The 24,050-nt window shown below is 40.3% G+C and overlaps 1 protein-coding gene across 1 annotated transcript in view; it reads right to left on the minus strand.

Moving 5' to 3' along the window:
• Positions 1–7,004: 7,004 nt before the first annotated feature.
• Positions 7,005–24,050, minus strand: part of PAPSS1 (3'-phosphoadenosine 5'-phosphosulfate synthase 1) — an 85,931-nt gene continuing 68,885 nt past the window's right edge. The window contains exons 11-12 of the mRNA XM_037137952.2: positions 20,178–20,407; positions 7,005–7,729 (exon numbers count right to left, since the gene is read on the minus strand). Coding sequence (XP_036993847.2) covers positions 7,591–7,729; positions 20,178–20,407 — 369 coding nt within the window. The 3' untranslated portion in view covers positions 7,005–7,590. The remainder of the gene's footprint in view (positions 7,730–20,177; positions 20,408–24,050) is intronic.

A 24,050-nucleotide genomic window follows, 5' to 3' on the forward strand; every position in this document is an offset into this window, starting at 1 on the left:
GGTTGAGTATGGTTACAAAATAGAGGAAAAAGTGAAGGGCATACTAAGTGAAACAAAGGAAAAATATACAGGGAGTCAACACTGAAGGGAAGAAAACTGGGATTCAAATCAATGACCTGGAGCAGAAGGAAGAAATAAACATCCAACTAGAAAAGAATGAAGAAACAAGAGTTTTAAAAAATGAGGAGAGGCTTAGGAACCTCTGGGACAGCTTTAAACATTCCAACATCTGAATCATAGGGATGCCAGAAGGAAAAGAGGAAGAGCAAGAAATGAAAAATTTATTTGAAAAAATAAGGAAGGAGAACTCTCCCAATCTGGCAAAAGAAATAGACTTCCAGGAAGCCCAAGAAGTTCAGAGAGTCCCAAAGAACTTGGACCCAAGGAAGCACACACCAAGGCACATCATAATTACATTAGCCAAAGTTAAAAATAAGGAGAGACTTTTAAAAAGAGCAAAAGAAAAGGAGACAGTTACGTACAGGGAAGTTCCCACAAAACTATCAGCTGACTTCTCAAAAGAAACTTTGCAGGCGAGAAGGGGCTGGGAAGAAGTATTCCAAGTCATGAAAGGCAAGGACCTAAATCCAAGGACCTCTATCCAGCAAAGCTATCATTTAGAATGGAAGGGCAGATAAAGTACTTCTCAGATAAGATCAAGTTAAAGGAGTTCATCATCACCAAGCCCTTATTCTATGAAATGTTAAAGGCACTTATCTAAGAAAAAGAAGATGATCAAACTATGAACAGCAAAATGACAACAAAATCACAGCTATCAACAACTGAACCTAAAAAAACAAAAACAAGCTAGAACAGGGACAGAATCACAGAAATGGAGATCATATGGAGGGTTATCAGCAGGGAGAGGGTGGGGGGAGAATGGAGGAAAAGGTACAGGGAACAAGAAGCATAAATGCAGGTACAAAATAGACAGGATGAGCTTAAGTACAGTATAGGAAATAGAGAAGCAAAATAACTTATATGTTTGACCAGGGACATGAACAAAGGGGGCAGGGATGCTGGTGGAAGGCAGGGTGCAGAGCAGAGGGGCAAAAAAGGGAGGGAAATGAGACAACTGTAATAGCATAATCAATAAAATATATTTTTAAAAGGTAATTAGAAATTAAAAATAAATAAAATGAAAAATAGAAGAGCTACTTACTTTTTTAGGAGTCTGGATCAGATGGTGAGTTGTCTCCCTTTGCTTTTCTCATAATTTTCTTGCTTATTCTTGGTGTTTATTATTCCAAATGAACTGATAAATATTATCTTGTCCAAATTTCCTCCCCCCAAAAAAACATGCATTTAGGTTTTAATGGTCTCAAACATTTATGAATTTTAGAGAGATTGACATTTATATGATATCAAGTCTTTTCCCCTAGGACCATGTGTACTGTTCCAGTTTTTTTTAGACCTTGATTTATGTTCTTTTATAAAGTTTTATTGTTGTATTAAAGCAAACCCCACTTCTTTTCTTCTCAATTTTATTCCTTAGTATTTTACAGTTTGTGTGACCATCATTACTAGGCATAACTTGGAGGTTTCCAGATTTCAGAAATTTCTTCTGATTGCAGCTACAATCTGAAGCCAGCCCTTGCACACAGGGGGCAATGACAGGCGGAAGACAGAGGCAGGCCATTCCAGATTATTAAGCGGCAGTTTAAAAAATAAGGGGACTTAGATACGAGGCTTGTCCTGGGTGCCAAAAACAAGCAGATCTCCACACCCACGTACCAGAATCTTAAAAATTTATATGGGGGCCTTAATGTGGTTCGGCCACATATACTGTCCACATGAGCTGATGAACACAGTGCTCTCTCAAGGCTGTGTCCTTGCAATGGCTCCCCGTGTGGGAATGACAGGGTGCTGGGAGGTAGAGTGTACATTCTAAGGACAGATGGTCTAGGGGTGGGTGGTCAAAGAGCCTCTAATTGCCCAGGTCCAGCTCACAGGTCAACTGGTGGTCACATCCTCTCAATGACCTCCTCTGACAGACATTTTCATTTGCAGTCAGTCATTATTAATACAGAGACTTGGGGTTTTGCACATTTATCTTATACTCAACCTCTTTATCAAAGTTTAATTTTGGTCAGTGGGGAATGTGACTACAGAGAAACGGTCAGAGAAACGCAATGTTGCTGGCTTCAGAGATAGAAGAGGGGCCAAAAACCAAGGGATGAGAGTGGCTTTTCAAATTGGAAAAGATAGACACATGATATTGCATCATCAGTCTTTACTGAATGTTCTTTGAAATCTCTACAAGAGAGCCACTATTTGGTGAGAGCCACATTATGAACACTAACCCTGCCTGGCCTCCCTCCAGAGCATTTGAGAGGACAACTGGGCCATAGAGAAACAACTCAAATGGGAAATCCTTAATAGCATCACACATCCATTAAAATGGCTAAATCCAGAACACTGACAACTACAAATGCTGACAAGACATGTAGAGCAATAGGAACTGTCTGACATTTACTGCTTATGGAAATGCAAAAATGGTACAGTCACTTTAGAGGGTAGCTTGGCAGTTTCTTACAAAATTAAACATACTCTTACTATACTATACAGCAATAGTGCTCCTTGCAACCCAAATAAGTTGAAAATGTATGTATACACACACACACATTTAATTTTAACTTCTCTTCTAAAAAGTTATACTCCTAGTTTTTATTTCAATTCTTATTTTAAAATCTTGTTTTTTCCTCCTTTCTTAATATTCCTTACTGTGCCAGTTATTGTGATAATCATTAAACACTTAGCATGGTGTCTAGCAAATAAAATAGTAAGCACTCAGTAAATGTTAGCTATTATTAAGATTTTGATTATATTTATTCACGATAAATTTATGCTATTCTTTACTGATCATTCTACTCTTTCCTATGAGATCCTTTGACTCTATGAACAGAAAACAGAAAAACCTGTGTGGAAAACTCTGCAAAACATACAATTTTATATTTCATATTCCTAATGCCTTAGTACTTATTGTATTCACAGAAAATACAAATAATCTGCTAGTACATGAAGTACCACTTATAGTTCCAATTCTAAGAATAAATACATTTAAGATTTTATGCTTTGATCAGCAGTATCAACAAACTGAACTCAGCTTTTATATAAAAAGTGTAACTTGTAAAAATTAAGCTTTAACATAACTAATGACCACATTAATTAAAGTAGATCTTCCTCATTAAACTTAGTGTTGAGAATAAATTCTTTCATATCCCTATCTTCCACTCCTCATATGTTAAGGTACATATTCCAGTTGATTCCACTTTCCCAAAGTGCTATCATTTTTTTCAGTAATTTTCCTCTTGCACTTGAATTGTCTATGCTTGCTTTTTGGCAAATGTACATATTGTTTTGTGTATTTTTTTTTCCTTTGTAAAAACATACTTTTTAAAAGATTTTATTTTTATTTATATTTAGAGAGGGAGGAAGGGAAGGAGAGAAACATCAGTGTGTGGTTGCCTCTCATGTGCCCCCAAGTGGAGACTTGGCCTGCAACCCAGGCATGTGCCCTGACTGGGAATCGAACCAGTGACACTTCAGTTCGCAGCCCACACTCAATCCACTGAGCTACACCAGCCAGGGCAAAACATACTTTTTTTAAATCTAAGAAACAGAGAAGTTGGACACAAGAAAAAAATGTGGCTGAACAATAAATTTGTGGCTGAATACCGTCCTTTGAATGCCTTTAGATTTGTAACTAACGTGTATCTGCTCAGTTACTTTGCTCAGGGGGCTGGAAATGCTATTATGAAGCAGAGATTACAAAGCCTAGTCTCATATATGTTGGTATCACTGTGTTTCTTAGTCAATAGACTATCCCCCTCAATAAAATAATAATAATAATAAACACACTAGAGCAGCATTCTACACGAATTCCTGACTATAACCTTCAATCCAGGTAAGAGCATCAAGGCCTCATGAAGCTGAAGGTCACACAACCAACAAGGAATTGGTCCAGTTTGACTTCAGAATCTGAATACTTAAGCTCAAAACTATACTCTCCCTTAAGTTTGTGCCCCTGCTGAAGCCAAAACCTCTGGATAAGTAAACTTTTCATTTTTACTCAAAACTCTTTATTGACTTCCCATTGGAATTTTCCCACATCTCAAGTCAAATTCCTACATATGAATCTATACAGAATATATATGCCCTTAGTTGGCACAAAACAGCACAGCCACACAGTGAAGTTGAAAGCCATTTAGGACACGAGCAGGCAGTGGATCCAGCTGTTTCAGACATAACTCAGGATTTCTTTTCGATCACTCACACGTGGCTGTTTTTTCTTCAGAAATGGATTGTGCAGCAAGGCCCCAGCACTGTTTGCTTTTAACAGATGCGTAAGTTCTCCTGGACAATTGGAGTAGTTACACTCTTGGAGATACCAAACACTTCTCAAGGATAAGCTAGAGCTGTTGGAGGGAGAGCAGAGAGCCGGCCGTGTTCTGGTTCATTTCAGGGGAGGTGTTTTCCTTTTCCTAACAAAGGCAGATCACCATGGGTGCTCAGTGCTGAGGCAGGTCCAGAGATAAAGGGCCACTTTTCCTGAGTTCTTCAAATCTAGGCCCTAAATCCTGGTGCCATGTTCCTTGACAATCTAGGAAAACAGGACATTAGGATAAGAAGTCTTCAGTCTCCCCACACCTCCGCTCAATTACAGCCCTCAAGTACGCATGTGTCTCTGGTCAGGCCAGCTTTTCTCTGGGTCCAGAAAAGACTGGGACTTAGGTACAGGGTGTTTTTTGCACACCTTACACAATATGTAATTACATTCGGGATGAGACTGTGTGCAATAAGAAATGGAATCCTGGAGAAATAGAAGCAAAGAGGATTGTGGGCCCTCTAAGAAATATACCCCACACATAAAGGTCCCACTGGGCAAATACTCTCTCACTTTGTACGCCAACACATCCCTGACTACACATGTGCTAATAAAAATACACCATATGTGAGGAGCATGACTTCTGAATTTTCCCTGATAAAGTAATTCAATGCTGACTCCCAACAGACAGACGCAATTGCTCCTCCCTTAGAAATTCAAATATGTGGTCTTGATTATCATAGCAAAGATCTGACAGCTTTAAAACACTGTATTTCTGCCAAGATTATTGCACTTTCTTTTTTCCTCCTTCCTTCAAAAAAAATTATTTTTCCATTCACTTTTCCAGCTGATGGATAGATTAAAGGGGTACTGAGATTTCCAAGACCACTTGGCAGGACAGGTTTGGTGTAAGGGTTGAATGTTTTAAAGATTGGTTCGGGTGCATTTTAATGAACTGGGAAGAGGAAAAACAATTTCTGCATAGACCAGATTTGCAGATTAAAGTCACACATACCAACCCGTGGGGCTGGTGGCAGTCACCGAGTGCTTGCCTTTGCTTCCCATCTCTCAGGAAGACACCAGTGGAGGGCCAATGCCTAGGGCACAACATCCTAGAATCAGGTTTTCATCATGTTCCTCTCTGGTGGTTTGGAGGCCAGAGGGGACACAGTGGGGACTAGACTCACAAAGGACAATTCCATGATAGAACACAAAGTTACTTCTTAGATCAGATTGCACCCAAAGGCTGTTAATCTTGATCTCATGAATATATTTTGATAGTTTTAAAAGGACATTACATTTTCTGAGTGCCAAGTTTTTTAAAAAATTTTAAAATTCTGTATTTTAAACTTTTCGTGCCGACTGTAAAAAATCTTGCAACTTAGCAGTAGTACATTTTCATGTGTGAAACACTTTTGTTTTCACATCTCACCTGTAATGAAATCAGGGTACTTGGTAGCAAACAATAGCAACCCCAGATAATTTAGGTAACAAAAGGAAGGGAAGCCTGTTGGGTATGTTACAGAATTCATGGAAAATGTTAAGAGAATGCAGCTTAGAAAGTGGTCAGGAATGAAAGGTCGGTGGCAGAGGACTCAGCCAAGGTCATGACATCGGACTACTCCAAATAACATACTACTTCTGCACAGGAGACCCAACTGCCACGGCTGCCACCTCACTGGACACTCATGGCCCCCAGGACCTTGACTCTATCACTGCTACCACCAACCATGATCTATTCTATCTCCTCACCTCTGCATCACCTCCTGCACATCAACACTGCAGGTGGCAGTTTCCGAATTAGCTGAGGTGCCATCACACCGCAGCTGTCTGTGGTTGAAGAGGGAGAATCCATGGTGCCCTTGACCTCTGTAGACTTATATAAAGGAGCTATTCCCTAAATAAAGAGTCTAGACAACGTGGTGCCAAGAAAAGTTAACCTCAATGATCACCTCTAATTTTTCCCAACAACATATCCATCCATATATCTTCTAAATCACCTGCTAATGCTTTATTCAGTATCCACATGAACATATCTATCTACTAGAAATATTTATTTATCATCTCTACTTCTTTTCTATTTATCAACTTTCTCACTATTGGTTCCCTCATTCTTACCTTTTTTGTATTTTTCCTGTTTCTTTACCTAGTAATATCTTATTCCCTCCTGCATGAATGACAACACACTATACCCGTGTATAATCTGCCATCACTTTGCAATGTTGAATTTTTAAGGCCAAATCATGCACAATTATGTCATTATAGAAAGTATGATTGCAAATCAAAAGAGCTAGCATCTCAACCAAAACTGTATACCCAGCTTCTAAGTAATCATCTTCACTAAAATATTGAACTTGAGGATATGCTACAAGAGCATACGTGGTATGTCACCCCCTCCAAAACGGACTGACTGACATGCCCCAACTTCCCTCCATCAATCTATTTACTGGAACCACTGACTTAGGTGTTTGAGAAGATCAGAGAAATATTTAGGGTAGTAAGTTTTGGGATAGGCTAAAAATACATTATTATTTTCCAACTTAAAAATTCACTTGAAACACAGTGTTAAAAACTAATTATTAGATTCCAGTAATAAAAAGCACCTATATTTTCCCTCCTCCATCAGAAACTTCAAAAAAAAACCTTTGTAAACCAGACAATAAAGGCATCACATAAATAAGAAGTCAACAGGTTTAATTTTATTGAATAAAGAAAGCTCATTCAGGGTTTACACAGATCACAGGAATACTTTAGATTATAATGGATAATAAATCAACAGCTGATCAAAGGGAGGGAAGAAAGCAGTTTATGTTTTCAATGTAGAAAAGAAATCTAATCGCTACACATCTTGTAAAATCCCCAAAACAAGGTCTAGCTGAATTTATTGTTCAGTAGATTTTTTCCCTTTGTCAAGGGATGAAAAATGAGATTCTATGTGTATACTATTGGTTACAACTAATATAACAACTTACAGAAATCATGAGACAGAAGCATAAATATAATATAAAAGCACAAGATTTTAAAATTGTATTATAGGAATATTAACTATAATCAGTGGAAAAGATACACTAAAACCAGCAACGTGTTACACTAGTTCAGAACAGAACTCACAGGCAGACCAAAACTGACGCTAGTTAGGGAGAACGGTCTGTTTTCAGGAAGCGTGTGCAGACAGACAGCACCACAAAGAGATGCCGACAGAACCACGTGGTCCCCTCTGGTTACTCCACGAGGTGTCAGAGGTGGAGGGGCTGGTGAGCAGCTTAGGCCTTCTCCAGGGATTTGTAGTACTGCAGCAGCACCGTCCAGGCCTTGGGAGCCATGAAGCCGTCGGGGGGTTTCTGGCCATCCCGGGCGAGTTTGCGCATTCGTGTTCCTGAAATAAACTCAAAGTCTTCATGGCTGAAAGAGAAAAGGAAAATTATTTCGCATTTTTAAAAACTTGTTTATAGGAAAATATTTAAAAGCATATGTTCCTTCTGTTCACAGTAGACAAAGTTATTGAAAAAACGGATAAAATGTACTTGTGAATAGCAAGCTGATTTCAAACTTGTCATTAAGCAAATATACCACTCACTGTTCAAAATTACCCAATTTCAGAACTGGCAAAAATATTTTAAGTGACATTTTTATGAGACCATTGTAGATTCGTATGCCATTGTAAGGACACACACAGCAAGATCCCACATATCCTTGTGGCCAGTCTTCCCCAACGGTAACATCTTGCAAAACTACAGCAGCATATCACCATCAGAATATCAGCACAGAAACAATCTACCTATCTTATTCCCGTGACCCCAATTTTATTTGTGCTCATTTTCTAGCATGTTTATTTAGCTCTGTGCAATGTTATCACCTGTGCAGGTTCATTTATGCACCACAGTTAAGACACAAAACAGTTCTATAACCATGGCAATCCCTTCAGTCACCCTTCTAGAACGGCACGCATCTCACTCCCTGCTCTCCAGCCCCTGGCAACTGCTAGTTTAGAACTAGAAACTGAGAAAAGAGAATTATATCTAATTTAGCTAGTGCAGACTCAAAACATTTTAGAATGACTCTAAAAGGCTAAATGCATACTGGAACATTAAGAGGAAAACTGGAATTTCACTATAGCAACAGTGAGCAGGTAGCAATAATTGCTCTTATTGCATTGGTAAGATACCACAAAGGCAGTGTTAGTTCTCATCTTCACAATACAAAAACACACAAAAGCCCTTACACTATTAAGCACATGGGCCCTATGGCTAGAACACATACTTGTCTACTAGCATTTTCATCCTCTTCCCTCAAACCAGGGAACCAACTAGGTAGCAGACCGGCACCCAGCATTAGTTCTGAGTCACTGAAGTCACCAGATCACAAGCCGTGTTGACTCCTTGTTAGAATCCGTATGTTCCCTCCCCACTTCATTACCTGTGGATTCAACCTGGGGATCCACTGAAATCATAAACTGCCAACTGGCCCTTCCTTCTAGTGGTACACTAGGTATGTTTCAGCTAATAACTACATTTCTAGGCATCTACATTAAGGAAATAATTAGAGATGCAGAGAAACATTTTGCAGAAAGATACCTATATGAAAGTTGTCTTATGATAGTCAAATATTATAAATAATCTAAAAGTTTAAGGTTCTAAATAAATGATGGGACAGCCCTGAGTTGAATTACATGATTATTAAAGTACAGCTAAGGGTGGGGAAAGACGTTCAGATGTAATTAATAGTAACCAAAATGATCAGAATACAAAACTTCACACAGAGAAACACTGCAATTTTGGTCAAATACAAGGGATGGGGCAGGGGAGGCTATAAAGAAATACACCCAAGTGTTAACGGTAGTTAGTTCTACGAAGTGGTGTCATAGGTGCTTTTGATTTTGTTCAGCATGGTTTCCGCAACTTTCTATAATAATGATTTTTATCAATGATCAATATCAAATAAAATAAATTATCAATAACAACTGTTGTAATAAAGGCTTATTTTAAAAATCCCTATCCAAAGCAAACTGAAATAATTTTAAATAGTGTAACCTTTCATTAACCTGAAACCTCAGTCAGTCACCTGGAACATCCCCCAGTGAGCACAGACAAACAGCGGGCTGCCGCAGCCTTAAGCCTCCTATTCTGGCCCCACGTAGTGATAACGGCTATTAATTCACACTCCAGTGCAGACACAGGCAGTAAAGAGTACCTCTGAACAAAGCCACGGACGCAGAACACAGTCAGTAAATACTTACTGACCAGTGATCGACTAGCTTTCTAATTAGGAACCCAATAAATGCTTCTAATTAGGAACTCAATCAATAACATGAAAAAATGAAAAGGTGTATGTATAGAAGAATGTTAGTGGTTCAACACAGGACCATTCATAGATTTAAATGAGTTATTATTCTCCATCCTCTGGCAAAACATGGGGACATGGGATTTGTGACTAATCTGAGCAGCCTGCACATCCCTTTCTTTCTAAGCCTGGATTATTCACACTAGAAATTTCTGCATGCCCTTTGTGATCTCTTCAATAATCACACCCGCCTTCTTTCTGACCCCGCTCACCTCCTCTAGTCAGGGGACCCACACTCCATTTTCCTAACCTGCTTCATTTAGTCCATGTGAGCTCTTGGGCTATCGACTCCACACCACTGGGCTCCAGACCAAGAAATAAAGAAGTGCTGTGATTTCCTCACCCACAGTCTGTACTAGACTCTGGTTTCTCTTGCTTTTCTGATTTTCACTGTCCATATGCTCAATGACAGGCCTGGCTGGCTGAGCTTCTGAGCCTCAGACCTGGTTCTGTTACCACCAGCCTCTACACACCTCCTGCCCTTGGCCTGCCCTAGACCTGACACTACCATTAGTTCCTAAAATCACCTTGACTCTTGGTCCTGGATCTAGTTCTACCTCCTAGATTCACCGCTGGTTCCAATTATAACCTTTCTAACCCCACAGTGAGGTACCCGGTCATTAATGAAGACCAGATGCCTCTAAAAGATGTCTGAAAGTTTTATCCTGGAATGCTACACATATAGGATATGAATATAAATTCATGTCACACATTTAACCAGTCACTGGAATATCCACATTAATGCTCTCTCTCTCGATATCAAGCAGAAGGCACTACTTTCATGCAGACATGTGGCATCTTCCCCCAGTCACCCTTTTTCCGCTCCTCCTGTTCACGGCGCTACGTAAAGGCAGGAAGATGCACACACACACACATCCATCACAGGCACATTCAACTCGGTTTTCAGCAGCTCCCGTTTTCTTAGGTGAAACGCCTTTTAAAAGGTCTGTACAGATTTTCAAAGATGACTGATGAGAAGGGAAGGGTTAACGGGCAATGCTGTAACGCAGGCTGGATCCAGTTTAAATCTGGAGGGCATCCCACTCCTACGGCCCATGTGCACACGGGCAGGTCTCCACAGCTGACACACGACGGGAGCGACCGTTTCTCTCACGAGAATGACGACAGAAGTGACTGCGACATAATGTGAGAAAAAGGAAACGGCCGCGTGTGGGCTGGGCCCAGAAAAGAAGAATATGAGAGATTTCTCAAAAATTCAGAGAAGACTGGGTTAGAAACATAATTTGTAAGTTTATCGACCCCAAAGTAAAAACTGAATTTGAGAAAACACATAAACTCAACAGAAGAAGTATTTGTCAAAGGAAAAGCAAGAAAACCAGGATGATTATATGAACGTCATGGGAGAATTTAAAAATTTTAAGGACAAACAGGAGCTAAGGAAGATGAGCAAGAGGGAAGGAAAAAAACACAAAACACTGGATTTACAAATCAGAATTCAAATTTTCTTGAATCTAAGAGTTTCAGTGGATGGAGAAAAACATGAAATGATAAAATGGCAGAGACAAACAGTGGGGAAAAGCTGTGTTTTTCTCCTAGAAAAAGGAAGGTCTTAGTAAGTGTATGGGCAGAAGAAAACAAACGGCAAGAATGAAAAACAAAGGACGAAAGCCAGGAGGGAGGAAGCAGGAGAGAAATGAAAAATGGAGACGGCCTGGAATAAAGAACACGGGGAAAGGAGCTTTGACAAAGAGGAGGGTCAAGAATGAAGAAAAGAAGAAACAGTGATGATTTGAAGTCATACATAGAAGAGGGGGAGGCAGTTACTGTTTCTGCAGAGACATAAGGTTGACTTCCGAGGGTAACAAGAAGCTGTGTGGGAATGAACTGATAACACTGTAGAATCCATCGACACAACCAACTTCTCTCCAGGCCAGAGAGGTTACCCCAGGTAGGGTCAGCAAGGCCGAGCCTACACAAAGTCAAGGGAGCTGCAGGGTCCAGAGATCTGTCCCAGTGTTACTTTAGCTGAGAATCATTTGATAAAACATCGATGGAATGTTTCAGTTCTTTTGGGGCTTCACTTACCAGCTCCCTAAATAAGCTTCATTGAGGACAAATAGGAACCTGGAGCTTTCTGACCACATAAATTTTAAATTCTGACTTCAAAAAAGAAAGCCTGTGTCACGTGGTTAAAGTACTTGTCACTGATGGCAATGAGAAAGATGCAAGAGCGCAGCAGCTGCTGAATGATTCTGTCTTGACTTTTTGATTAAAGGAAGAAAGCCAGAGTAACTGAAGTCCTTCCTTGCCCCAGAATGCCAAGCTGTCTGAAACCCAGAAGTCTGCTTGCATTCCTTCTGAAATTGCATTTTAAAGCCAAGGGCCCTGGGTACCTCTTTCCCTGACGCTATTTCACACTCCATCTGCCCCACACGCCACAAGCATTTCTTCATCACATGAGACTGGAGTCTCTGCTTCCACATGGCAGTGGCTCTACTCCACCCCAGCCACGAAAAACATGGTTACTTCCCTTTGCCTCATCCCTGTACTTCTGTCACATAAGGAGTTTGCTTTTTATCAGAAGTCAGGTGCAAGGACTTGACACAAGAACTACTATCTATAATCAAAACACAGTGTTAACAATGACATATTTAAATGGCTATCTTTTTATAGAAATAATTAAACAAAACTGGGGCATTCCAGGAACGATCTGAAATTAGCTCTGAACTTCACCTGTGAGTAATCAGGAATCTGCTAGAAGCAGAAAAGGCTACTGAAAAAAGGACATCAGGCTTTGACTACAAAGCAACTCTAATTAAACCATCTAATTTTACTAGTTAACCAATCTCCCATGGCACCTGAAAAAAGAAACGCAAGTATGTTCTGTTTTCTTTTTTCCTTTCTCAAAACCACTTGGCCACACGTTCTTATAATCCACAGCTGAAAGAACGCCTGCTCTTAAAACAGGATGGGTGGGGGAGGGAATTCAAACGGCAGAAAGGGGAAAAACCAGACCATCCAGCAGACTGTGTGGGACCCTGTGGGACCCATGGCATCTTGTCCCATGTGGGACACACCTCATGTCGCCAGCATCTTAACTAACTCCAACGTGCCGTAACTCTTGGCTGCTTGCTGGAGACTTTAAATCTTCACAGCCGCCTCCGTCTGGGCCCGCACAGGCAGCCGTCAGGGCCACCAGCCCCGGCTGCTCAGGCTGACGAGCCTGGGCTAGGCAGACAGCCCTTCACGTGTATCTTCTGACCGGTCACATTCAATTAGGCCAACTTTAAAAAAAGACTAACTACATGACAAGAGAAGGAGAATTTCTTCACTAATATAACTAAAAATACTGATGGTAATGCATATGTGAATCTAATGAACTATTTGGGATCTATTTAACTTTTCATTCAACTTAAAAGCAACTTATACATAATACAGTGTATATCGAAAACCTACAAATTCTTAGAAATGAGGTAAAAAAATCTTTTTTAAACGCATAAATAGCTATTTTCAACTTTCCAGAAACTAAAACGCAATGGTGACATCATACATGACAAATTTAATGACTTTTATTTCCAAACCAAAGACCAACTGAAATACACAAAACATTACCAGAGATTAATTAACCCAAATCCTTAATTCATCATATTTTCCTCCCAGCACCCAATGCTTATGAATAAGATTAGAGAACAGCTTCAATCAGATGTTCAGTCAAATATCAAACTCCTGAAGTCACCACAGGCAGCTCCATTTTCTTTACTATAAAGGGTGATGGAGTCTATGATGCACTGCAGTTCAGAAAGACAGCAATTTTTGTTTGCTTTTTGTTTTTTATTGAGGTATAATTAATATGTACCACTATATTAGTTTCAGGTGTATAACATAATGATTGGATATCTGTAGTGGGAAATGACCACCACAATACGTCTAGTTAACATCTGTCATCATACACTCTTACCAAAAACACACTTTTTGTCTTATGATGAAAACTTAAGGACTTCTTGCTCAGCAACTTTCAAATATGGAATGCAGTATTACTATTATTATTATTATTATTATTATTAGCTATAGTCACCAGGCTGTACATGACATTCCCATGACTTATTTATTTTATAACTGGAAGTTTGTACCTTTTGACTAACTTCACCCATTCCCCCATGCCCACCCCAACCCCAGTCCAGCAACTGCCCATTTGTTCTCTAGTATCTCTGAGCTTGAGAACAGGGGTTTGACTGAGTGCCAATGGACAGGTTTCTAAAGAATCCACACAGATCTCCATGGGCAGAATGTTGGGTTTCCGTGCTCTCTGCTAGAAAAGGGTACATCGCTTTTCATCTGCTTCTCTAACCAGCCTCCGGTTACTCAAGAGAGGATCCCAGTTTTCAAGAAACTAATCCTAATAGCTCTCAGTTGTCCATCACCAAATAACACTGTCTGGATGCTCAGCAGACTGTCCTGGACTGTTCTGAGCAGCACACTGACATCCCTGGACACGGCTTCCTGTGTAAGGTCTGCATCTAAGACAGGAGGTTATACAGACAGAAATAATACTTGTTCAAAGGGTTTTTAAAAAGTTGTAGCCCAAACAGCTTAATTATTTACAAGTTAACCAGAAAAATTAAGTGAATCAAAGTACTACATTTTAGATAACTGTATTTTAGCACTGATCTAACTATATTAAACAATTCCCTTCCTATCTGTCACCAGGATTTCTTTGTTCTGTTATTTGCTTTCTACTTTGTGTCTCATGTGACTATCCCATTTATTTAGGAGCGAGGACTTCTAGTCCTCTCAACATGCATAGATCCAATATGAAAGGTTTTCCTTTCAGCCTCTGCAGAAAAAGGGAGGAATGCCTGTTTTTGATTTGTCAATAATGATGAAATGGTGAAGAAGAGCATAAGGCACCCAAATACGTCACTGCTGTTACAAGCCACTGGTTCTCCACAGAGGTGAGTTTGCTGCCTTATCCCCTCTCCCCTTTCCCAGGGCCAGCATCGTATACAGCAATGGACCCCAACCTTTTCAGCACCAGGGACCTGTTTCGTAGAAGACAGTTTTTCCATAAACCAAGGTAGGGGGGATGAATTCAGGATGATTCAAGCACATTACACTCAAGCTCACTTCCTGCTGTGCAGCCCAGTTCCTAACCGGTCCGGACCAGTACCAGTCCAGGGTCCAGAGGCTGGGGACCTCTGTTACAGTGGACAGCACGGGCCCCCATAACAAAGAATTATGTGACTCCATATCAACAGAGCCAAGGCTCTGCTAAGTGGCATAACAGAAGGGAAAAAACCAATGCATGAGACATATAATTGTGACTATTTCCTCCTAGAACTCTTCACAGTAAGCAATACCAGTGCCTGTGGCTAAAGCAAAGCCCTAAAAGATCACAGCTGGATCTCCACAGAGCCACATTTGAAGGCACAGGTACAGAAGAGTGACGCCGTGGTTGCAAGGGAAAGGGTGGGGAGGGGGGACACGAGGTGGCACAGGCAGACTCTTGCACCCACCGGCCCTGCATTCATCCAGTCCCACGAGGCCCTCTCACGGGTGTGCTCGCTTTTTGTTAGTTGCTGTTTAAATGGGAGCCCTAATCCTGCACTTACCCAACTACAAAGAAGAATTATGAGAAAAATATTACAAAAAAAGGATCTCTAACAGTTTGTAATATCTGAAAGAATGGGCTTTGAGAGCTTGTGGTCCTACAACAATCTCCCTGAGTCACTATTATAGCGAATATGAACCTACTTAACTTCCTAAGTATAAACAGATGATTTTTGTCATCATTCCTATCAACAATATCTTGCCTGAAATTTTTATGAAGCTGGTTCTTTGTCCCTCAGCCTTGTCTTACACTGGTATTTAGTCAAATCAAAAGCTACAAAATCATCAATTGCATAAAAGTTGGCATTGAATAACAGCCATTAATCAAATGTAAGACAACCTCACATGTGCATAATTAATAACTGTTTTCTCACCACATCAAAGACTATCGCCTTTCCATAAAATTTTAATCACTTTCCAACATATTCCCATCAACTTAATTGTATTTGAACACAATATAAAAAATTTAGAAAACTAAGTCAGTTTTAAAGCTTCCCAAGTTACAATTTATTAAGATCTGCTAACTCAAAAAAATTCCAAGAAAATGAGCCACTTATGCAACTAATATAGAATTCATCATTGGAAAATCTTATGAAAACTGATGTCATTATTTAGCTTTTGAATGATTAAAAGAGAGACTTAAAGCAATACTACACAGAAAACATGAAAGTTATCAAGGGCCTCCCAGCACATCAATCGACTAAGTACATACAGATGGGTCCCAGCGCCCCGCGTGTGGCTAAGTCAGCTGATCGTGCAAAGAAGCTGCAGTGACGGAACATGTTGGCATAAGGAACATGTAAAAGAAAAGCTCCAACGGTTTAGTTTGGTTTCCTTAACTCATAATAACGGAAACTCACCTAAGTTTTAAATATTTGGCCACTAATTGAATAATTGTTTTTCTCTCCTCACTCTATTTGTGACTGATCATTACTTTCAAAACATCTTGTACACAATTAAACAAATAAATTGCATGCTAGGTGAGAAGCAAAGAGCTGCCTGGCCCAGCATTCCATCTCGGACACTAAGGTTTATAAACCTATAGAAAGGTGAGGCTGGGCGCTTTCAAAGGAATATCCAAAGCAGGCTTCTCCACAGACTAAGCACAGTAGCTTCCCCCTTATCTGAGGGGTATACATTCTAAGACCTACAGTGCGTGCCTGAAACCTCAGGTAGTACAGGAGCCTATATATGAGGTCTCTCTGGAAAAAGTCCAGCCATTGTTAACATAATGAGAATGGTTTGCATGATATCAATGTAACCTGTCAGCCAAGGAGAATGGACTGGAATGCACATGCATGAACAATGACAACTTCATTATACTAGTCAGTGCGGGCGGTAGACACTGTTGAGTGAGCATGTGTACTGTGTGGCCATCGCATTCAAAATGATTGAGCAAGTAGAGCGATGAATCTGCATCCAATTTTGTGTTAAGCTTGAACATTCCTCTGTAGAAACTACTAGGATGATTCAGAAGGCTGCAGCTGTGGGCGACTGGAGACTGGCAGCTTCATCGCAATAACATGGCTGCTCATGCCTCACGCCTTGTGCAGGGTTTTTGGCAAAACATCAAATCACCCAGGTGACTCAGCACCCCCTACAGCCCAGATTTACTGCCCTGCAACTTCTGGCTTTTCCCAAAACTAAAAGTACCTTTGAAAGGGAAGAGATTTCAGACCACTGATGAGATCCAGGAAAATACAAAGGGGCAGCTGATGGCGGGTGGGAGAACTGTGTGAGGTCCCAAGGTGACTACTTTGAAAGGGACTGAGGCATCATTGTCCTATGTACTATTTTTTTCTATATTTTTTATCTTCTGCAGTAAATGTCTCTATTTTTCATATTACAAGGCTGGATACCTTCTGGACAGACCTTGTATACGATGTTTTTTCCTGTACATGCATACCTATGACAAAATTTAATTTATAAATTAGGCTCAGTAAGAGATTAACAATAGCTAATAATAAAATAGAACACCTAGAATAATATTCTGTACTAAAGGCTATGCAAATGTGTTCTCTTGCAAACTATATTATTAGTTACTTCACTCACATTTTCATTCAAAGGAAGCACCTGACGGCTTCTCTCTGGCCCATCAGGACGGCCGGCATCACTGGTCTCACACTCGGGAGCCATTGTAAGTAAAATAAGCGTTCCCTGAACACATCACTGTGATTCTGTGACAGTCAATCCGATAACTAAGACGGCTACCGAGTGACCAAAAGGCAGGGAACATATAGAGCGCAGATACGTGGGACCAAAGTATGGCTCACGTGCCCGGGCAGGACAGAGGCGGTGGTGTGCTTCCATCACACTCGTCAGGATGGCACGCACTTTAAAACCTGTGAACCGTTTATTACTGAAATTTTACCTTTAATGATTCCGGGCCAGAGGTGACAGCAAGGTAGCCAAAACGGCGGAAAGTGAAACTGCAGTTACGGGGGGATTACTCATTCTGAGTTAGACTCTCTGTGGGCGACCCTACACAACTGTACCCGCCACAAAAGGACAAAACTATATCCGAAACTTTTCCACTTTCCCTAATATTTAATTTATATTTTCACTTTCAATCAACTTTTCTGGTAATATGATTCAAGGTTTACCATATTTTTCTTAAAATTCATTTTTAAAAGCTTCTAAGGCATCTCTTTGGTAGAAATAGTCTATTTACAACTCTTAGCACATCACTTTTATAGCTGTATGTTTTTGACAGTGAAATTGTAGTGTATGCGTGTACATACATGAGTGTACACAGGGTAGACAAAAGTAGGTTTACCATTGTGAGTATATGAAACAGTTTATTCTTGCATTAGTTATTAATTATTGCATTATTTTCCATACAAACAACAGTAAACCTGATTTTGCCCCACCCTATGTATATATAATATATACACAGGCATGCACACACACATTTTTAGGTCACAACAAAACATGCCATGATTCAAAACTATTTCTAGATGCTGGCAAACCCTGATTTTGTATAAGGGTAAAAAATGTTGTGGTTAATTGCAAATGTGTCTCATGGTGTGGTTCAGAAGTATACTGGAATATGGGCCATGTTTCAGATGTTCAGGAAAATATTTGTCTAGAATTGCTCCACTCTTGAATTCCACACCCAGGCCATAGGGAACACTTAGCTCTTTCATGCTCGCCTGCACCGGTTACGTAGGCCTTTTCTCTTCATTGAATCATCAGGATTTTCCTGCATTTTAGCTATAGTTCATCACTCAGAGAAGCCTTCTATCATCTAAAATTGTACTTTTTCCAGAATTATTTGTCATTAAATGAGAAGCCAACAAATTCCTCTGATAATAGTCTTCTCTTTACCTAGACAAATTCCATTTACTTCAAAGAAATTAAATGACACATTTATGCCCCATTTAGAAACAGGAGAATATTTTAATTTTTAATAAGGTTTCTCTTGCTGTCTTGTCCCCACCATTACAAAATGACTCACAAGAAAAGAAGACCCAGGGTCAAGGTCGGGTCAAGATCATTCCTCAGCACACAGTCAACTGTCAACTACCACGGAAAAAAGACTGAGAGCTCTTAGATTAAAGGTTATTATGGACAATTTTTAATTTGTACCTGTCAATACAGGTGACATCGATAAAACATAAATAAAAATAATTATTGGTTCTATTTGCCGAACATGCATTATAATCTATACTAAAGAAGTAAATACACTAAATAAGCGGATGTAATTATACTAAACAGCATCAATCAAAAAAACCAACTCACATGTACAAGTACCTACTAAGACATAAAAATCACAAGGTACTACAGATCATGGGAAGAATGACAGATTTTGAACCAGGAGGGAATCATCTTGTCCACGGCCATCATTCTAGAGATGAAGGAACGGGGCCAGAGATCACACAGGACTCTCAAGTTACATGGCAAGGACAAGCCAGAACCTGTGATTTCCCCCTCCTTTCCCCTCCCTTTCTAAAATTTACTGATTTTAGAGAGAAAGGAGGGGAAGAGAGAGAGAGAGAAACATTGATTTGTTGTCCCACTTATGCATTTATTGGTTGCTTCCTGTATGTGCCCTGACCGGGGATCAAACCCACAACACTGGCCCTTTGGGACAAGGCTCTAACCAACTGAGCTACCCAGGAAGAACAATTAAAACCCATGATTTCTGATCCTAAAGCCTCACCAGGCCACTCCAAATCATAGAGTGCAGTACCTACTGGTATCATCTACAGACAGAAATACAATTTGGTCAGTCAAAGGGAGATAAATGCATTCTCAATGCTACCAATAATTTGTACTAAAAGCGTGTCAGTGTGTGGCTCCCCCTAAGATCTCTGAAGAAAGAAGCTGCACTCTATAGTGTTCCGGAGCACCAGCTGTGGGCTCCCCGGGCTTGGGTTCCACTGCTGGGCTGCCACTTACTGGCTCTGTGACCTTTTACAATTATTTAACCTTTGAATGCCTCAGCTTACTTCTGGTCTACATAATGGGGATAATATCAGCACCTACCTCTTAAGATTGTTATAGGGTTACAGGGAATAATTAAATTACATCTGTAAAATAATTAGGAGAGGGCCTGTCACACAGTGATTGCGAGAATATTAAGCTCTCACTGCACAGGCGCTGTGGGCTTTAGCGGAGTAATAATCATCACTGAGTCCTTGGACATTCTGTATGCTCAGTAAAATACAACAGATACAGCAGACCCAGCAATGTCAATACTGCCCTTAAACACTTCACAACAAAATTCCTGTAATCATGAACCATGTGACCAGATTCAATTTTTACTTCTACCTTCTGGAGTATGAAGAAATTCGTTTCCTTCATTTATCTTTCTCTTAAATGGGTACAACAAAATTTGTTGTCGGCAACGTTGTTTTAAAATGAGCCAACACGTTAAAGCCCTGGAAGCAGCTTAAAACACAAGGTTTTCACAGATTTGGGCAGCGAACGTAAAACTTACTGATCTGCGTCATAGTAGTCCATACGCTTCTTTTTTTTGTTGTACGCAGCGACGCGGAAGGGAACTATTTCCAAAGTGATGAGGCCGGGGGCCATGGTCAGCACCTTGGCGCCGTGAGTCGGCTCGTACAGATCCTTCCCCGTTTCCGGGTGAGGCATGCCGGCCGGGTCTCGTCCGACAATGTAGAAGTTGGCTCCTGCAACCATGCGTGCTCTGCAATGCCACTGGACCTGGAACGAAGGCTTCCACGTTAGATAACTGTGCTTTTATGACCGGTCCTTACAAGTAGTAAATGAGTAATAAATGCATGTACTTCCTACACAATGCATTTCTATCAGGAGGAAACCTCAACAAATTTAAATGAATAACGTGGGAAGCCAGAAACACAATTAGCAACCCCTCCCCCTCAAAAAAAATCTAAAAGTATAAATGTGTATGAGTGTTTACATATATATTTTATACTTATAGGAAATATGTGAGCACATGTGTGTCTACATGTATGATTCTACACAACTACTAGATATCATTTATATATAGCTCAAAATCTAGTCCTGGAGGTTAGAAGTCAGGGTAGGGGTTGACCCCTTAAGAGAAGCAACTGGAAGGTGCTTCTGGGAACTGGTAATGGTTATGTTCTGATGTTCTTTTGTAGCTTTTTTGACAGGTAAATGGACAAATAAAATTATGTATATTAAAGAATACAACATGATGACTGGGTAAGTGTATGCACCATGAAATATTTAGCATATCAATTAATTAACACATCTATTACCTCACATAGCCTTTCTGCGTGTGGTGGGAACACAGAATCTACTCTCTCAGCGAACTTCAAGTACACGACACAGTGTTATTATCTCCGCTCACCTGACTGTACATTAAATCCTCAGAATTTATTCATTTTTAACCAAAAGTTTGTGCCATTTGACCAATTCTGGAAGTAGGAGCTAGTACCTAATACACTCTGAGGTCAGTTCTAGGAGTCCCTGGTCATATTCTGTTTCCTGACCCAGAAGCCGGTGCTGACAAGCAGCCTGTGCTCGCTGTGGAAATTCAGTAAGGTGCACGTACACTGTGACTCATGCACTTTCTGTGTTGTACTTTAATAGGTTAAAAAACCCACTATGGATGGGTGGGCTGGGATGGGACTAAAAGTCAGAAAACTGTACTTGAACAACAATTAAAATAAATTTTTAAAAAACACTGAATGAAAATGACTTAAATTATTTGGAGACTTATATAAACTGGTACTGAGGAAATCATGAACCTCAGTGACAACAACCCAAGATATTAAGTAAGAGCTAAACAAGGCATTTCCCTGCAATGAAAAGCACCTCTGAAGCCTAAACTTTCACGTAAAGACCTCATTTAAAAACAAAAATTATCCAACATCTAGAATTTATAAGTTAAAGTAACTGTAAGAAATCATCATTCTCATTAAAAGTTGAAATAAAACCCAAAGTTTAGGCGACTTGGCCAATAAAGCACAAACCCAGGTCTAGAAATCTGTTTTTAGCTCCCTTTCTATGTAAAGTTCCATTTATTTAGTGATTTTTACAAAACCATCTCTTTTCCACATGGAAATAAGGCCCACCTACATAATGAACACTACACATCATTCCCATCTTCTCTCCCCTGAAACAGGTACCTGTGTCTCGACCAACACGTTTGGAAAGTGCGGTAGCACCAGGGCCGCCTCCTCCCCCGCGCCTGAGCCGGCCACCCCAAGGAGTCTGGTTTTCAGTTGTGTTCCCTGATATTAACCCCGTATTCCCAAGTGACATCCATACACTCCTGTGTCTTGGCTGATTGATTTCAGATATTATAAAATGTACACATTATTTCCGCATCATTTTTCCTACTATAAAAGATGAGGTTTGGCTTTTACACCGCTCTCATTCCTTATCCCATTTATACCCAATAAATAAATAACTGTAATTTTTGTGAAATCAACATTCACCTGTAAAAATAGAAGTTTTAAGTAAACTAACATATGAAACATGTGAAGACATAGAACAGTACCTGGTTGTTGGAGGAAAGCCCCAAAAGTCTGAATTCAGGATTGATTAAAAAAAAACTGACATGTAGCCTTATTCAAATTCCTAAGAGCTTTAATGGAAGAAACTTATATATGTGGGCAAAGCAGCTGCTCCCAGTAGTCACTGGCCGTGGAAAATCTACAGCCCTCCCAGGACAGGGTCCCTTTTATAGGGGGTTAGCGTAAAACCAAATGGTGGGCAGTCACAAACACCACCAGAAAGAACAATGCATCCCTCAGCTAACGTAGAACACCAGGCAGTATCCACACCCTATACATTCGTTAACCTCTTCCTGGGTGCATGGTGTTTATCTTTGGGAGACATGCCAGTCTTCTGGGTGGTCAGCTAAGCCTGGGGCTACAGAGAATTAGGCAGAAAGCCCAACATTTCCCAGATGCATTTGCTGCCTTTGCATCTCAGTGCTATACTGGTACAAAGCAAAACGTTAGCTGTTATTAGCTTTATTCTCCTCCTTGTACAACTGTTTGTTTTTCCTAGAGTTAATAATTGTTTAGATTTTCTTTCACTCTAGTTTCCATATACTTCTATGCCTACATACCTTGTACTATCCTTCTTCCTGAACACATAGTTTAATATAATTCCCAGCCTCCCTTGCAGTGTAGCCAGGTAGCTAAGTTCCCCCCAAAGGATGAGCCCAAGTGATGTGTGCCACTTCCAACCGGAACATTAAAAAGCCTCCTGAGTACTACCTTAATTCTTGTCTCCCCAGTTGCCAGCTGAATAGAGAAGACCCCAAGGTCCTATGACTACATCTTTTTCCGCTTTAGTGTTAATTCTGCGTGCATTGAGCTGCAATAGTTCTGTCTGAACACAATGGCAGAGCATGACACTAAGAGGCCTTCGTTCCCCTAGATGCCGCCTCTTTCCCTGCCCACCCTCGGATCCAGCCCCATCGGAAAGCTCTGCTCACTCCCCTCTGCCCCTTCACAACTGTCACACAAAGACCTCTGCTAGTTCAGACTCAGAATTTTTATCAAGAGGTCAGAATTTTATCACCAATTAACTACTGTACAACGCTACTTCAGTGAAAAAAATCTCTTCTGCCTCATGTGAATTACTGGCTGCTTACACAGCACTAAACCCAAAAGGCAGTTCTCTGAATTTAGGTGAACTTACTTTGCTTATTAAGTATGTATGCCTAGACATTTAAATCATTCAAGGACCAAAACGTCCATAAACTGGGGATACATGGCTTAATTTTAATATTTAAGGAAGCTCAGATGATGTGCTCCAACCACCTCCACCCTCTGAAAACAAGAGGAAACTGAAGCTGAGAAAAATTAGCAACATGTAGGTCACAAAGCACATGGTGGGTGGCAGTAGCCAGTTCTCATTGTCTTGTAAAAATTACCAGTCAATGAAATTGCTCTTGGACTTCTAGAGGTTACATAGTAAACTACAGGCAAACACACCGAACAAGCAGTCAACATTCTCCTGCAGATGACCTGAAGTGTGTTAATTTACATTTTAGTGAATGGTTTCTTTATGAGAATACTTTTAAACTGTAACAAAAGAGAATAAACAAAACACATGTAACTCTTCCGAGAATACCTGTTGTGAGTTAACTTCGACCCTGTTGAAAAGGTAGTATGCTTTAATCAAGAGAATTCAAGTCAGTCCAGAGCCACTGCTGTGCCTGGTTAAGCACACAGGCTTTAGATCAGGCTGTCTTAGATGTGTATCCGGACTCTGCCCCTGGCTGAGTGCCCTTAGGCAAAAATGAGGTTAACACTTAACACAGTAGGATGGGTGGGAGATTTGAAAGCATGAAGGACAGCACCTGGCCCTCGAGGAAGGACAAACATTGCTCCAGTTA

The sequence above is a fragment of the Artibeus jamaicensis genome, unplaced genomic scaffold (assembly GCF_021234435.1).
Source record: "Artibeus jamaicensis isolate MK-2021 breed Jamaican fruit bat unplaced genomic scaffold, CSHL_Jam_final scaffold_3222, whole genome shotgun sequence".
Lineage (NCBI taxonomy): Eukaryota > Metazoa > Chordata > Mammalia > Chiroptera > Phyllostomidae > Artibeus > Artibeus jamaicensis.